Source organism: Scophthalmus maximus, chromosome 18 (assembly GCF_022379125.1).
Source record: "Scophthalmus maximus strain ysfricsl-2021 chromosome 18, ASM2237912v1, whole genome shotgun sequence".
Taxonomy (NCBI): domain Eukaryota; kingdom Metazoa; phylum Chordata; class Actinopteri; order Pleuronectiformes; family Scophthalmidae; genus Scophthalmus; species Scophthalmus maximus.
In genome coordinates, this window is record NC_061532.1 from 7,492,120 (window position 1) to 7,507,026 (window position 14,907).

At 44.7% G+C, this 14,907-nt stretch overlaps 2 protein-coding genes across 3 annotated transcripts; one reads left to right on the top strand and one right to left on the bottom strand.

The window, feature by feature from the left end:
- The first annotated feature begins 4,945 nt into the window (after positions 1 to 4,945).
- Positions 4,946 to 8,868, top strand: chgb (chromogranin B). Of its 2 annotated transcripts, none has more exons than XM_035618156.2 (7): positions 4,946 to 5,093; positions 5,266 to 5,312; positions 5,398 to 5,488; positions 5,889 to 7,224; positions 7,374 to 7,482; positions 7,612 to 7,722; positions 8,654 to 8,868. In XM_035618156.2, the coding sequence occupies exons 1-7, from the start codon at positions 5,048 to 5,050 to the stop codon at positions 8,732 to 8,734; spliced, it is 1,821 nt and encodes a 606-aa protein (XP_035474049.2). In that variant the 5' UTR covers positions 4,946 to 5,047; the 3' UTR covers positions 8,735 to 8,868. The 2 variants fall into 2 exon arrangements, with proteins under 2 accessions (XP_035474049.2, XP_047184726.1); XM_047328770.1 differs by having other exon boundaries at positions 4,948 to 5,093; positions 7,374 to 7,473.
- Positions 8,869 to 9,109: 241 nt separating this feature from the next.
- On the bottom strand, positions 9,110 to 14,710 carry trmt6 (tRNA methyltransferase 6 non-catalytic subunit). Its single transcript, XM_035618155.2, has 12 exons — positions 14,402 to 14,710; positions 14,024 to 14,151; positions 13,762 to 13,871; positions 13,122 to 13,213; positions 12,934 to 13,017; positions 12,714 to 12,838; positions 12,398 to 12,568; positions 12,034 to 12,191; positions 11,819 to 11,904; positions 11,092 to 11,194; positions 10,638 to 10,724; positions 9,110 to 9,781 (listed from the first exon to the last, which is right to left on the bottom strand). The coding sequence occupies exons 1-12, from the start codon at positions 14,506 to 14,508 to the stop codon at positions 9,620 to 9,622; spliced, it is 1,413 nt and encodes a 470-aa protein (XP_035474048.2). The 5' UTR covers positions 14,509 to 14,710; the 3' UTR covers positions 9,110 to 9,619.
- Between the last annotated feature and the right edge of the window lie 197 nt (positions 14,711 to 14,907).

A 14,907-nucleotide genomic window follows, 5' to 3' on the forward strand; every position in this document is an offset into this window, starting at 1 on the left:
AATGATTCCTGTTATCAGCTGTGACGTGTTTGCCGATGATGGTAACTTAGATGAAGATATGACCACTTATGAAAATATTTTAGCGCGTATGATTCCAAAGGGTTCACTTACTTTGTCTTGCCACTGTGTTTCCATGCACAAATCATAGCTTCGCAACATTCTAATGAAAATGGGATCTTCCTATAGTCTTTCATATCTTTGTAATAAAAACAAAGGGATAAAGTAAACCTCAATAGAGTCTTAACATTTCAAAGGAAAGAACAAAACAGAACATATTACAGCTATGATGCACAGGGATTCATGAGGGTGGCTAAACGAAACACGTTGAGCTGTCAGCAACTGATCTACACTCTGTAATCATCTCTTCCCAGGGCTACTTGAGACATATTTGTTCATTGGGCTGAGCAGCGTTGACACTGCGTCGTCCATAACCATGGGACTTTCAGCGGCACATTTTGGCTGACAACTAATCCCTTTAAAAACCAGTTCCTGCTGCACCGACAGTGCTGCTGGTGTTACATCCTTCAGCAGACAGGCTCTGGGCGCTCTGGCTGGATATACGGGTTTCGACATCCTCACCGACTCGGACATGGGCTGTCAAAATGTCAGCCAGTGTGATGACACTGTCTGGAATTGATTTTTTAATCTGGACATGAAGTCGACACAGATCACAGGGGGAAATGGAGTGAGCCAAGTATGATCACGTAATCATAATCATAATCATGATTCAAAATTAAAATGAACACATTCCTTTTCTCAACTCGCACCAAAACATGTCTTCATTTTACCTTCCATATTGTTTCTTTTACTCACAACGTGTCACAAATTTTCACAGCACAAGTACAATTTTGAAGTAACTATCAGGGCAGCGAGTACCATGCACAGTCACAGGAAATTTTTCTTCTAAGAAAAATATACCTTAAGAGTTGTCACGTTATTCATAAAAGCGGCCCTGCTCTGTTCCATTCATAATTTATCCTCATTTATCACTATTTCATCCTTACTTACTCATTATGCCTTTCTACCCCCAAAGACCTCATTACGATACTTTACTCATATTACTGAAATGAAGCAGTTTTACCAAAGCACAGTCTGTATTACTCTCGGGTGATGGCAGAACACAGACACACACACACACACACGCACACGCACAAGCGCAAGCGCGAGCGCGCACAAACACACACACACTTGGTTTTGATTTTCCACAGGTCACCATGGTTCCTGTTCAGGATATTTGATTGCGGAGCTGAATCCAATTTAAATTCAAAACAAAAAGAAGTGAGAGGAGCGAAAGGATTCTAATTAGGATACATATTTTTTAATTAGCCTTCACCGGTGAGTCCGGTAATGAGGATGATTCAAATCCTGTATTACACAATAAATCACAGCTGAATCCTCTTTATTGGCCATATCAATCTTGCGCAGGGCTTTTCGGGTCCCATTGAGTATTACATTGAGAAACCACCCGGCTGCTAAAATAGCGATGATAATGTCATTACAGTTTGTGTAAAAGATACAAGTACAAGTCCTCCATCGTCCCATTTGGATGCATAATCAGCCAAGCAGCTTTGTACTGTAACCGGCAATGTATTCCAGCTTATTCTCCTTTATTTCCCAGCAGCACTTCACCTGTTAACATGTCGGCTTACTATATAAGTAAGGATAAGTAGGATAACCAGTCAGTCAAAGAGGGCGAGAAGCTGATTATGCCTCGACTGCTTTTTCAAAGTTTCTTTGGGGGTATGCTACATTACGAGTACGAGTGAGTCCTGCTTTATAAAATAATCTTGATGTCCTGTCTTGAAGAGGTTTCCTGTGTCAATAAACCTTCAAATCCACAGCCTTGATAGCATCTCTGTGAGGGCTTTACCAAAGTTCCACTGAGTTTGAGCAAATTGCTAATGTCAGAATGCTCATATATTCACAATGGCTGTGCTGACATGCTGATGTTTAGCAGGGAACCTTGAATGTCTGTGCAAACTCCCATGAAAATCCATCCCATAGCTGTAGAGATATTTCAGTCCCGACCAAAAGAGAGGACCATTGCCATCAATAGTGCTGTAGGACATGTATCTTCCACCTGTTGCCCCCTTAACCGGGTCAATGCAGCCTCTGAGATGGGGTGAATAATGATTCATATTTTTTTAATGCAAACATTCTGATGTTAATTGTAAGTTTTAGTTTTGTTTTTACTACTGACTTATACAAAAAGACACACAAGGTGCACCTCATGCTTCTCGTGGGCTGGTACCAGCAGCATAGAACATTTCTTTAGTTGAGTTTTTGTTTTGTTTTATTCATGCTTTAAATTACTGTTTTTCAGTGAGTTTTAAGTCATTATACTTTTAGTTTGATGTATTGTCAGTATTGCTTGGAAACTATTTCCACTAACATCAGATTGCATGTGGAGGATGGACAGACGTTGATTAATCACTGTACATTTTGCATGATATCTTATTTTAAATTGTGCTCAAAGACCTTCAAAAGCAAAAGAAAGCCACCAACTTAACAACGTCAGACCGTAATAATGCAATAGCCAGACTCACATTTTCAAAACCAAGTGCATTTGACCAAAGATCACCAAAGAAACATTCCCATTGTCATGGGACATCAAAGTTGCTCGGTAGTTTTGAGCCAAACACAAAGCTTTTCTCCACCAAAGATCAAGGCCCAGCCGAGGCTTTCATGCAGCACATCGCATTGTGCTCATTGTGCGCCGCTCGCCTATTGTCCATGCATGTAAATTGTGGTGATGAAAGGGCTGGTGTTGTTGCTCACAGGGGCTGATCTGTGAGTCGTGCACATCTGAACACATTGAGCCACATTGAGCCCCCCTCACTTCTTTGCTTCCTGCCTGAAAGCGCCCATGTCTTCATGGTTCACTAAAATATTAATCAGGCCCGGAGCAATAACAGTAAAGGCCACACAAAAAAAACACATCCACGGTGTCACACGTGAGAGCACAAACATTCACAGGAACTCACATATTGTCCAGAGCGAGGGACTTGTATAATTCAGTGGTTCAGTGCATTTGATACCCAGGGGCTGGATGGGACTGAGCCTCAGTCACAGACATGACTGTTCCCCTGGGAACGTAGAGGAAACTGCAGAGCACCGTGCTGCTGCTGCTCACTGTACACGGTGCAAATGTCCAAATCGAAGAGTTGTCCTGCCATCATTCACACAAAAGACTACAGGCACGCTGGCTGCTCTGGATCAGCGCGTTTTGCTTGGATGTTCGATTCGCTGTCTGACATTATTGTTTTATGCTCTGAGCAGTAATCGTTTCAGTTACCACAATGGAGGCCGTCTGCAGCAACAAAGATTGATGTCAGTAGCCGGCCATGTAGGCACGAGGAGCACAGTCGAGAGAGCAGATTTGTGAAGCAGCACATTCGCATTTTTGCTTGCAGCTGTTGTAGTTTCTGGGCTTATGGTTTCCAAGATGTTGGATGATCGGAATTGAATGCACTTTTCCATACATTAAGGTCAGCGCTTGTTGTATAAACACCCCATGTGAAAACACATTTCTACACGGGCCTGTAGGTCACATCCACGGTTTCCCATTCTCATGGGTCTCTAACTGGTCACTTTTCTCTTCTGTGTTCCCTGCCTCTGAATAAAAGCATATATGCACTAGGGGAGAAAAACAAACTGCTGCACAAGGGAGCAAGAAAAAAGTGCCAAAAGAAGATGCCAGTAGTTGTCAGTTTGAATGTTCTGAGCTGCGCTGAGCCGAGCCTACTACGATCCAGCTCTGTCACCGCACATGTCAGCTCTTCCCGACCCGGGCTTTGTTGTGGAGACAGCAGCAGTCGCTGATTCAGAGGCTGTTCAGACACTGCCTGGAGAGTTGGGGATTAAAAGAAGAAATTCGAAAGGAAGATCAGATCCTCTCACATACTCAAAGAGATAAATATATATATATATATATATTTCTCTACAGCAACTGTTTTTTGAAGGTGTTCAGCTCCTCTGGTCAGAGCAGCACTGTGCAGGTACAAAGGGAAATAACAGAGGGAAAAAATGTATAAATTAATATATCTGTTCTACTTGACTGTTAGCCACAACAGCTATTGATCGAAGACTCATTTCACTAGTTTTCCTCTACTGGTACTGCAGCCCACTGGGTCTCAGGGGGATCTGGGTGGGATTCGCTGAGGGCTGAACGAATGCCTGAGGAGTCAGTCGGGGTTTGATTCTGACTCAGGGTTGGTCACAGCCCTTGGCTGTGTATGTCTAGTACTTAATATATATGGTACATTAGCCCACATTTAATCACTGGAGCCGACATAAAAGTAGGAGGACATTGCAGTAATAAGGCTGCATTACATAACCTTTGCAGGAGACTGCAGGGAGTCTGTATGAAACACAAAAAGGGGGAAACCAAATTTGAGTGAATTAGCCACAGAGTGCAACAGAACAGAACAGATCGTTAATGAGAGAGGAAAAAAACCCCAGAGGAAGTAAATTAGAGGGGCTGTCAGTGCAAACACAAGTTTAAAATCTGACCAAAGACACTGATCCTGACGAGACTGATAAATGCTACAGTGGCTACCTGTTTGTTTTTGCACAGATCAATATTGCAGTTATCGTGTTAATATGTGCAGTGGAATCTAGTGACAGAGTGCGGATAGCTGAGATGAACCGGCTTCTCTCTGACATCAACAGACAATCACTGGACACAACGTGATGTCGCAGGGTGACACAGGGAGAACACTCCTGGTCGTGGGTCGTGTGCGCCGCGTGGCACCAGGGCGCAAACACGCCACGTCGCGCACAAGCTGGTTTGTTGTTGTTGTTGTTGTTGTTGTTGTCGCCTGTGAACGGCGACACTAACCAGATGCCCTGCGGGCCTGTCTGGAGCCGTGGACACGGGGTCTAATGGGTCCTGACGTCCCTCCCACGCGTCCCCAGCGCACTCCCCTCCCTATTTCAGGCGCTGCTCTCCGCCTCTTGCCTCAGAGCAGCCGGCGCGCGGTCGGCACCCGTCTCCTCCTCTCCTCGGCACGGGTGCACTTGGACCGTGACCCTCGTCCCCCTGCAGATGGGCGTCCTCCTGGTCCTGGCTGCGGTCGCGGCTCTGTTGACAGGTTGGTAAGGCAGCTGGTGGCGGCTCGTCGTCCTCTGCTTCTCGCAGGTCAGTTCAGGACCGCGGACAGAGACGCTGCTGCGCGCGGATGCGCGCGGAGCCCGTTTTTCTGTTCGCTGACGTTTCCACCTTTGACTTGAACGTTGTTGTTCTTCTTCTTCTCTCTGACGCAGAAAATCTCGCGTTTCCAGTGGGGGCAGAAGGACAGAGGGAAGATGTGGTATGTGTTTTCTCATAATGAACTATCCGTCCAAAGGCGTCATTGGAGCACAGGGCTGCACGTTGAGTGTGTTGTGTTTCTGCAGGTGACAAAGTGCTTGGTTGAAGTCCTGTCCAAAGCTCTCTCCAAACCGGACGCGCAGCTGCACCAGGAATGCAGAGACATTCTCCAAGCAGGTTGGCAGCACACGACTCATGTTATTTCTCATGCCCATCATCCAATCCATCCATTCAGACACTTTGATGTCAACTGACAAACAGGTCGATTGGAGGGAAACTGTGACTGTTTGGTTGCTGAGACGGTAGAATTGAACTGATAAAACATACTGTCACACTGAATGTCTTGCCGAACAACTGGTAAACATAAATAGAGTCATTGAGATTAACATGTTCACAGTTTTCATGCCACTTCAGGAAAAGATTCTCATTTAACATAAACGTGAAAAAAAGCCATCCACCAGAGTAATACATTTGATCTGGATGGAAATAAAATGACAAATCAATAATAACCTGTTCCTAAGAGCTATTCTAAATGGATCTTTGCAGCTCGTTTGATTATCCTTTTGCTCTGTCACAGGGGTTAAACATGCCCCACTGGACAAGAAGAGTGTGGGGGGGATAGCCACTCATGAAGAGGAGGTCAGAGGTCGCCCTGAGGATACTGAGGCCCAGGCAACAGATGTGAAAGACATCGAGGCACTGCTGAAATCCGTGGAAGACAAGAGAGAGAACCCCGAGGACGAGCGCAGCCAAGAATCCTGGAGTCTGGGTGATGAGAAGGAGAAGAGACTCGAGAACGACGAGGAAGTGCAGCGGGAGAAGAGGGGCAGCTGGAGGCCTGGGAGATACCACCAAAGACCCCACAAGCGAGATGAGGAACCTTTAGGAGAGGAGAGGGAGGAGCCAGAGGAAGAACGTAGCCAAGAGGCCTGGGATGTAGACAAAAGGCATGGGGATGAGGAGGAGGAGAGAAATAAGCGCATATGGAAACCTACACACCGCTACCACCACAAGAAGAAACTCCACAAACGTGGTGATGGGCCATCAGAGGAGAAGGAAGATGAGGATCGCAGCCAGGAGTCTTGGGGTCTTGATGAGAGAGACAAGAGAAACTGGAGGCCTGGCAGGTACCACCAGAGGAGACAAAGACGTGACGAAGATCTTTCTGAAGAAGCAAGGGAAGAGCCTGATGAAGAACGCAGCCAGGAGAGCTGGGACTTTGACACAGGAAGAGAAAAGAGAAACTGGAGGCCCGGCAGGTACCACCAGAGGAGACAAAGACGTGATGAGGAACTCGCCGAAGGAGCAAGAGAAGAGCCCGATGAAGAACGCAGCCAGGAGAGCTGGGACTTTGACACAGGAAGGGAAAAGAAAAACTGGAGGCCGGGCAGGTACCACCAGAGGAGACAAAGACGCGATGAGGAACTCGCCGAGGATGGGCAAGACGAGGCAGATGGAGAACGCAGCCAGGAGAGCTGGGACTTTGACACAGGAAGAGAAAAGAGAAACTGGAGGCCCGGCAGGTACCACCAGAGGAGACAAAGACGTGATGAGGAACTCGCCGAAGGAGCAAGAGAAGAGCCCGATGAAGAACGCAGCCAGGAGAGCTGGGACTTTGACACAGGAAGGGAAAAGAGAAACTGGAGGCCCGGCAGGTACCACCAGAGGAGACAAAGACGTGATGAGGAACTCGCCGAGGATGGAGAACGCAGCCAGGAGAGCTGGGACTTTGACAAAAGGCAAGGAGAAGAAGAGGGAGAGGTTGAAAAGCGCATCTGGAAACCGACACATCGATACCACCACAAAAAGAAAATTCACAAGCGCGCTGGAGGCTCATCAGAGGAAGAGGAAGAGCAAAGGGGTGTTTCAGAGGAGTCGGAGGAGGCTGCAAAGGACGGGGACGAAGATCTGAGGTACTTCCATCTTTCGTCCCACCCTTTACTATCAAATTGTGCATGTACCCCAGAGCACGAAACAGTTCAGTAATTCCAGTCGAAACAAATGCAGATTTTGCACAGCAGAGCACTGGTAGTACAGCCTCTGACATGCAGCTGTTCTTCAGGTATCTGGCAGAGAAGCGCAATCCCTGGATTTACAGGGGCTACTACCATCCTGCCTGGTTTAAGCGGGACTCTGATGAACACGCAGCACCCTCGAACAAGGTGGGCCTGGTGAGATGACTTGACATTTCACCTGTATGTATGATTGAAGCAAAACAAAACAGTTTAATTTGCTATTTCTTTGCATCATTACATTGCACAGTTGAAGACATGTGTTGGTTATTCCTTTAATGTGTTCAGATGGACGAACTGGCCAAGTTGGTGAGCTATAAGATGAACCGGCTGGCCAACCATTCTAACGCAGAGGAGGTGAAGAGGATCACGCACCCGAGAGCACTCACCCCGCAGGAGGTAAACGTTGCACTCACTTACTGCAGAAAAAAAAAATGCTTACTGCATTCACTGTCATGTTCTCTCCTGCTCGACCACTGAACTGAAGTCTAGAAAAAAAAAAGGTCAGTTAGTACACATTGTAATTTACTACGCAAACCCAGTATCTCATGTCTGACATTTGTATTGATATATGCAGCAGCCAGGATTCAGGCAAAGATTTTGATGTACATTCAAATCTCAATCAGTTAAAAGATGATTGAGAGTAGATACATTTACATGTCGCATCACATTGCTGATCCATAATGTTTAAGAATTTCAGTTTGCAGCTATTCCAATAAACAATGTCCACGACACGCATCCAGCCGACCATACCTCAACCACTCCAGTTTCTCTGGGGGGGACAGAGCAGCTAGGCTCATTATGGAAATCTCCAGTCGACATGGAGATGTCAGGATTCAGCCCGCAGGGCCACAGAGCATCAGCAGGAATATGTATCTGTGCAAATGCACACAAGGATCTGTGCCTCACGAGCATGTCCCGAATACACACAAAGGGAAAAATCATGGGCAGTGACTCGTTCAACTCTCTTAGAATCTACTGTTGCATTAGTCAGATGTGCTCTTCTCTCACTGGACTTATGTCCTTTTTATTTTCTTTCTTCCATTTTTTACTCCCTCTCTCACAAACACACACAGTAATTACACTACAAATCTCATGATTATCACCTCCCAGAGCAATCACAGTCATAGTGCCCCATTAAAAAGAGCTTACACCACAAAACACAGGTGTTTTATTCATTATTTTAAGAGCACTACAGCTCAAGGGATAAGGGGTCTTTCAAAACAAAATACTGAATATTACGTAAAATCTGAGGCAGACTTGGGAAAAAAATGTTTAGACTGTTGTTTGGCTTTTAGTTGCTGATGTGTAAATATAATATGTTTTCCAGGACAAAAAGCTGGAAAGCCTGGCGGCGATGGACATGGAGTTGCAGAAAATCGCTGCAAAATTGCATGACAACAGTGCATAGGCCGGGACGGACAGCATTCAAGACACCATGAGAAGATCACTGCTGCTGTCTTACCGCATGTCTGTCAGCGTAGTGTGATTACAGTGTAACAGAAAAAAAAAAAAAAAAGCCTTGCCAAAAATCATTCATATCAACTTGTTAATCATTGTATTTGTGATGTTTTAATGTTAACTTAATCAGCATGGGAATGGTTTTGATGTTTATACAAAAGAAAAAGCGAAAATGTTATATATCTGGAACAAATTATTGACAATAATTTTGTTCTGAAAACTTTGCTCAGTCTGCACTCAATAAAAAAAAGAGTTGTTCTGGGACCAAACAAAGATCTCTCAAATTATTTTTTGATGGGGGGGGGGAAAGAGTGTTCACACAACATTTAGTACTGGTTTTTAATTCTGTGCAGATACAGATTTAGCACACGGTGAAGCTTCATAATTGGATTGGATCATATTAAAAAAATTGCACTTTCTGCAGGAATAACGACATAAAATAAAATAAAAAAGTTAACCTAGAAGCTGGGGAGCATTAACTTGAAAAAAAAAAATGTTTTAAGTCCTGGTCTCAGGGAATCAAACACAAACCTGCCACTTTCTCTCAACACAAAAAAGATAATTTCAGCAGTTTCTTACATAAAACGTACAGTGAGCTCCGAGAGCCTAAACCGGCGCACAGTTTACTCCTCAGCATTACGCCTCCGTCTGCACTGATCTGAATACACAAGACGGGAGATGGGAGATGGGGTTTGATGAGTACAGACCAGACACTCGGTCTCTCTTATTACACACGTGTCAAATCAGTTCAGCAGAAAGGAAGGTCAGTGCTTGAGGGAAATCCCTGTACGCCGTTAGAAAATGTGCCCTGAAAAGATCTGATGCTTCTGTTTGTTTATCCCTCGGTGTCTGTCAGTTTCTGTCTCTTTGGTGCTGGTTCCTCAGATCGCTGGGAGCCCCCGGGTTTGGCGCGGTCCGTGGCAACCGTTGTCCCTGAGAGGAGGTAGCCCCCGCCCCCACTCATCAGAAGCAGAGGATGGGTCCTGTTGGGCAACACCTAGGGACACGGCACAGAAATACAGTCAGGACACATAAATAAATACCGGAGTGGCTGGACGAAATAACACATTGGTCCTGAGGGACCTTGGGAGTATGCAAACACTAAAGGACAAAAAAAAATAAAAAATAAGACTGGGCTGTGGGAGACTATGCCGGAGAAATGCTGCATTAATGGATCAGGGGCAGTGATACGTTTCTTATCGCAAAGATTGATACGGCAGAAAATCGTTTCTAATATCACTGATGGAGATGTGGCCTGAGGCACAACACCCTGGAACTCGCAAAGAAAGGACTGCGACAGTTTGATGATAGACGCTTATTTAAAACAAGTAGTCGATCAACAGAAAATCAATCAACAATTCTGGTCATCTTGACTTAATCAAATAATTTACTAAAAAAGAATGCCAAACATCAGGTGGTTTCAACTAAACGAATGTGACAGTAATTACTGATGAAAACCAGCGTTATTTATACTGCTTGAATTATTTGAGAAATACTCCTATTTATTAATCCAATGCACAACTTGGCAGTAGACCAATACGCTGTAAAAATTGTGCATACATATACATAGTGTTCTCACAGTTAAGTTGAGCTTTGACAGTGATTAAATTGTGTGAAATTGTGTCATAGTAAATTATTGAGTAATGGCCAAAAAACAAGCCTCATTTGACCATGAAATTCTAATCCTCGAATTCAAGTTTGTGCAAGATGTAATGAAAATCCCGCCAGGCGTTCTGGAGATATCGCGTTAATGAGAACGGGATATAAATTTGGACAGATGATCAACCTGAAAACATTAGGGGCCTCGGGGCCACCAGCTCGTCGCTACCGGGGAGGCATAAAAACAAGTTTACCTGATAATGTCTGAGCCAGGTGTCTGTCAGTCGGAGGTTGACCGTGCCGCCTTGTTCCCTGAGCTTTGTGTAGCACTCAATAAGAGGCTGCAGAGATTGAGGAGGGGGGAAGAGAAGGGAAGAGATGGAAAAAGAAGCATTTAGGACGAGGACAGCAGAGTCAATGAGTCGAGACACGCAGCACGCACACAGTTATCTTTTTAGCAGCATAAGCACAATAGAGGTAATAAGTGCAGGGACGTGATAGGCATTGTAACTCCTTGGCAGTGACAGGGATGTCCGCCGCAGTAATGTAACAAGGACATTTCCCCGCTGGAACTCTGAGCAATAAAACCTGTGTGCAAGGAGCAGCTAATGAGGGTTTCCTTCTCAAATAGTGAATTATCCTCACACCATGAAGGACATCGATAGCGATGTTGGTGAGGGTAGGTGGAACCGGCCGTGATGATCGTACCTCTTTGTACTGGGAGTGGACTACAAAAGGCCTAGAGGGGGAGAGGAACTTGAGCAGGCCCATGAGGACAGGACACGGGTGAAACCGGCTGGCGATAATCAACCTGCAACCAGAGAGAAACAGATGATTGAGCAGACGTTGTCCAATGTGAAATGCATGTCAACAGCACACGGTTATTGGAAATGTGTACGAAAGGCAATAACGTAATTTACATTTCACGACTGCGTGTGACTTCTTACCGGAAGACTGAAAGAATTTAGCACCTTCCTATTCTCATTTCACAGTCTATATATAGATCACAGTCCACAAAAAGAGTACAGAAAATCTATTGTAGTGTGTGTGTTGTGATGTTGTGTAGAGGTATGTTAATAGGCTAACCCAATCAATACTTGTTCATCTGTCTTGGGTGTAACCTTCACAACACTCCATCAATCAATCACAAAAAAGGCCATAAAGCAAAATCTTCATGTTATATGACAGGAAACTGCAAGGCAATCACTCTGTTCATCTTGTAAGGGCAGCGTGCGCTAATCACCGTGCATGAGCTCAGAGGAAGGCGAATGACTTATTACGACTTTTATGGAGACACTTCACATGGAATTATTATTCTTAATCAATTTGTTCATCTCTATGTAGATCTGTTTATATTTACTATTGTTGTTAGACCTGGTCGAACAAGAGCTGGAAGGCAAAGAGGATGATGCTGAAAAAAGCGGATCACACCAACCCGTCTGCATTTCTGCCTTCCAGCAGGGAGGCAACTGCTGCCAGCTTTTTCCGCTTCTCCTCCAGCTTCACCTTTTTTTCCTCAGCCTGGAAAGAAAAAGTAAATTTGTCTCTTCAAACAAGAATTCTAACTTTACAGTATGTCTTTGTAATACCCTGATTATCTGCCCCCCAAAAAAGAAACTTGGTTTAATCAGGTAAGAAACATACACATACTTTAGCTTCTCTGCGTTGATCCCTCTCTTTTGTTTCCTGGTCCAGGGCAGCGTCATCACCAGTGTTGGTCTCCATGCTCTTTTCCTCTGGGCTGACCTGCTGCTTGACCTCAGGCTGGTTTTGCTCCTCGTCTGCAGCCATGTTCGACTGCTTCTCAACTGGAAGAGGTTATACATGTCAGCAAAGTGTCACATGATAAATGAACAACTCTTTCCTTTTCCTGAATAATAGTAATGGTATTATTTTCCTCAAATAGCAGCTTAAACTAGTCTGTTTTGGTTTATAAATATCAAAAATAATAATAACAACAAACCGGCAATCAGAGGAACACATGCATATCAAATCCAAAACAGGCAGATCATACCAGCACTTTGGTCTTTGGCAGTGGTGTCCAGAGTGCCAGCCAGCAGAGCGTTGACATGGCAGATGGGAAAGTCATGCAGCATATCGTGGAAATGTGCAGGGAGGCCAAAGCTCTCCATGCCCGCTCGCCCAGGCCCACCTCCTGGGTACATTTGGATCACTGAACCGTAGCCTGAAGGAGGAGGAAAGTCAGGGTAATTACGCAGAGGGCAAAGACAAGGTTTTGTTTAGAAAGTACAAAATAAAAATCCAACCTATGAATAGAAAACCTAAAATGTTTGAGTCCAACTTCGTTCCTGTTGACAGGACTAATGTACCTCCCATTCTTTCCATGACGGAGCCCAGCACGAGGCCAGCGCAAGTCTCGAACACCAGAACTTTGCTGCCGGCGTGGATGTTTGCCAGAGTCAACATCTGGGCAAGTGCGTCATACCGCAGGTGGCTGCATTGCACAGAAACATACACATCACACATTCAGATCTTTCGCTAATTAAAAGCCAACTTTCACACATTCTGCTGAACCACGTGCTGACTCACCAGATCTTTCCTGGTTCGCGGCCATGGTACATCATGGCCAAGATGCGACAGGACGGTTTCAGAATCTTCACGGTGTTTTCATACCTGAAAAAAACACAAGATGTGAACAACTGATAACTCAAATTATGGCACTTAGTCTTCTCTTCAACAGTTTTGTATGCAAGGTTATAATAATAGAAATGACTCACTTCTTCTTTTTCTTCTTGATGTACTTATCCTGGGCATACTCAGTCTTATCTCTGAATGTGGAGCTGTTGTCTATAAGCTGCTGAATGATTTCCTGTGGAGCAAAAACACATCTCTCCTGCTATACCTCTTCATTTTATCTGATCATTTAAAAGATAAAAGTCCCAACCAAGACAAGATAAAAACCAACAACGTACTGGATCATTTCTCCATATTTTTCACCCTGCTGCTGGCATTCCTGTGACATTTAAATCTTTACCAACAAGTCACAAATATCTACCTTCATGTGTTTATAGTATTTACCTGGCACAGAAAATTTGTAGGTTTTAGGAAACATTACTCAAAAAAGGATTTAAAGGTGCATTTGTTGGAGACTTTTCTCAGCTGCAGATGAATACACCCTTAGTGAAAAGAGTGTGTTATAATTGCACTACGACTGTATGTGGTCTCTGTAATAAAGGAACGTGCTGCCAATTTTTGTCTTTTCTTTTTTGACATCATTCAAACAGATGCACAAGTTATATCCGACCTTGGCTACACAGACAAAACTTCTTCTATTACCGGTGTTATTCTTTAGTAAACAGACCCAATAACAAAAGGCGCTCTCCTTTTAAGTATGCATATTAAAGATTACTGATGTACCTGACCCTTCAGACCTTGCTCTTTGAGCGTCTCAATGTCATCCCTGGTCAGTTTCTGTGATTTCCCATCGTCCACAATGTGCCTGTTGTCTGTGCCCGCCTCCTTTGCATCTGGAAAGAACACACAAAGATCTTAATCCAAGTGAAAATGAGAGAGTAAGAGGTTGTCAACAAACTTTCACTCCATACAGTTCTGTATCCCGATGGAGCATTACGTCAATACGAATGTGTGGCTGTGTGGCTTTAATCAGTAGGATACACACCACTCGAGCCCTCTGTGTCCTTGGGCTTCTTTGGCTGCAGGTTCCCAGACACGATCTCGAACGTGCTGCTGTACAGTTGACCCACTGCATTGTCCAGGAAGAACCACTGCTTCTCAAAGATCACCTTCCTGAGAGAGGATCGGACAGGAAGAAATCAGTGGAACATATCACAAACCGCTTCATTGAGATATGTCAGTACAGTACATAAGGTTTCAGTGGATTAATAGTCACAGATATCCATCACTAGTGAGGTGTCTGTGATGGTTTTAGCTAGCAACCAGTGTACCCCCCCCCCAAGAAATTTAAAATAAATGAGGCACAAATCGGAGCGGATGTTTTCATATTGAATAGACAACTATTTGACAGTGTTTGACTTACTTTTTGGGTAGAACTTGAATAGCTTTGAAGATGTCCCCTCGCTTCAACACTACGTGGTCACCCTCTTTGATTGTGTACTGGGGATCGTCGTCTCCGTTGTCCGCCATGATAAGGCAGCTAAACCAGCTCGCCACTAAAGCTGGGAGGTGGACGTCGCCTTTAGCTAACGACACAGAGTCGCCGTTGACAAGGCACGGTTGAACAAAGGCACTGCGCGACCCTGAAGTGAAAAGCAAAACACGACGAATTGCTATCTCCACGTGTTAGCCTTCATTTCCCTTCGCCCTCTCAGTCCGGCTAAACGATGACAGACTGTGGATCGTGCCGCGCTTCAAGGCAGTCACCTCTGATTGGCTAAAGATCAGCCGCTGAGCTTGGTATCCAATAGGAGCGAAGTGCGATGCCGCCGGGTAAAATTATAGATTTCAGAATAATCGATGAGCTAGGTCCTGACCAGGGGGCATGCATATATTATTTGAACTTCCATGGACTTTATCTTGTAGATG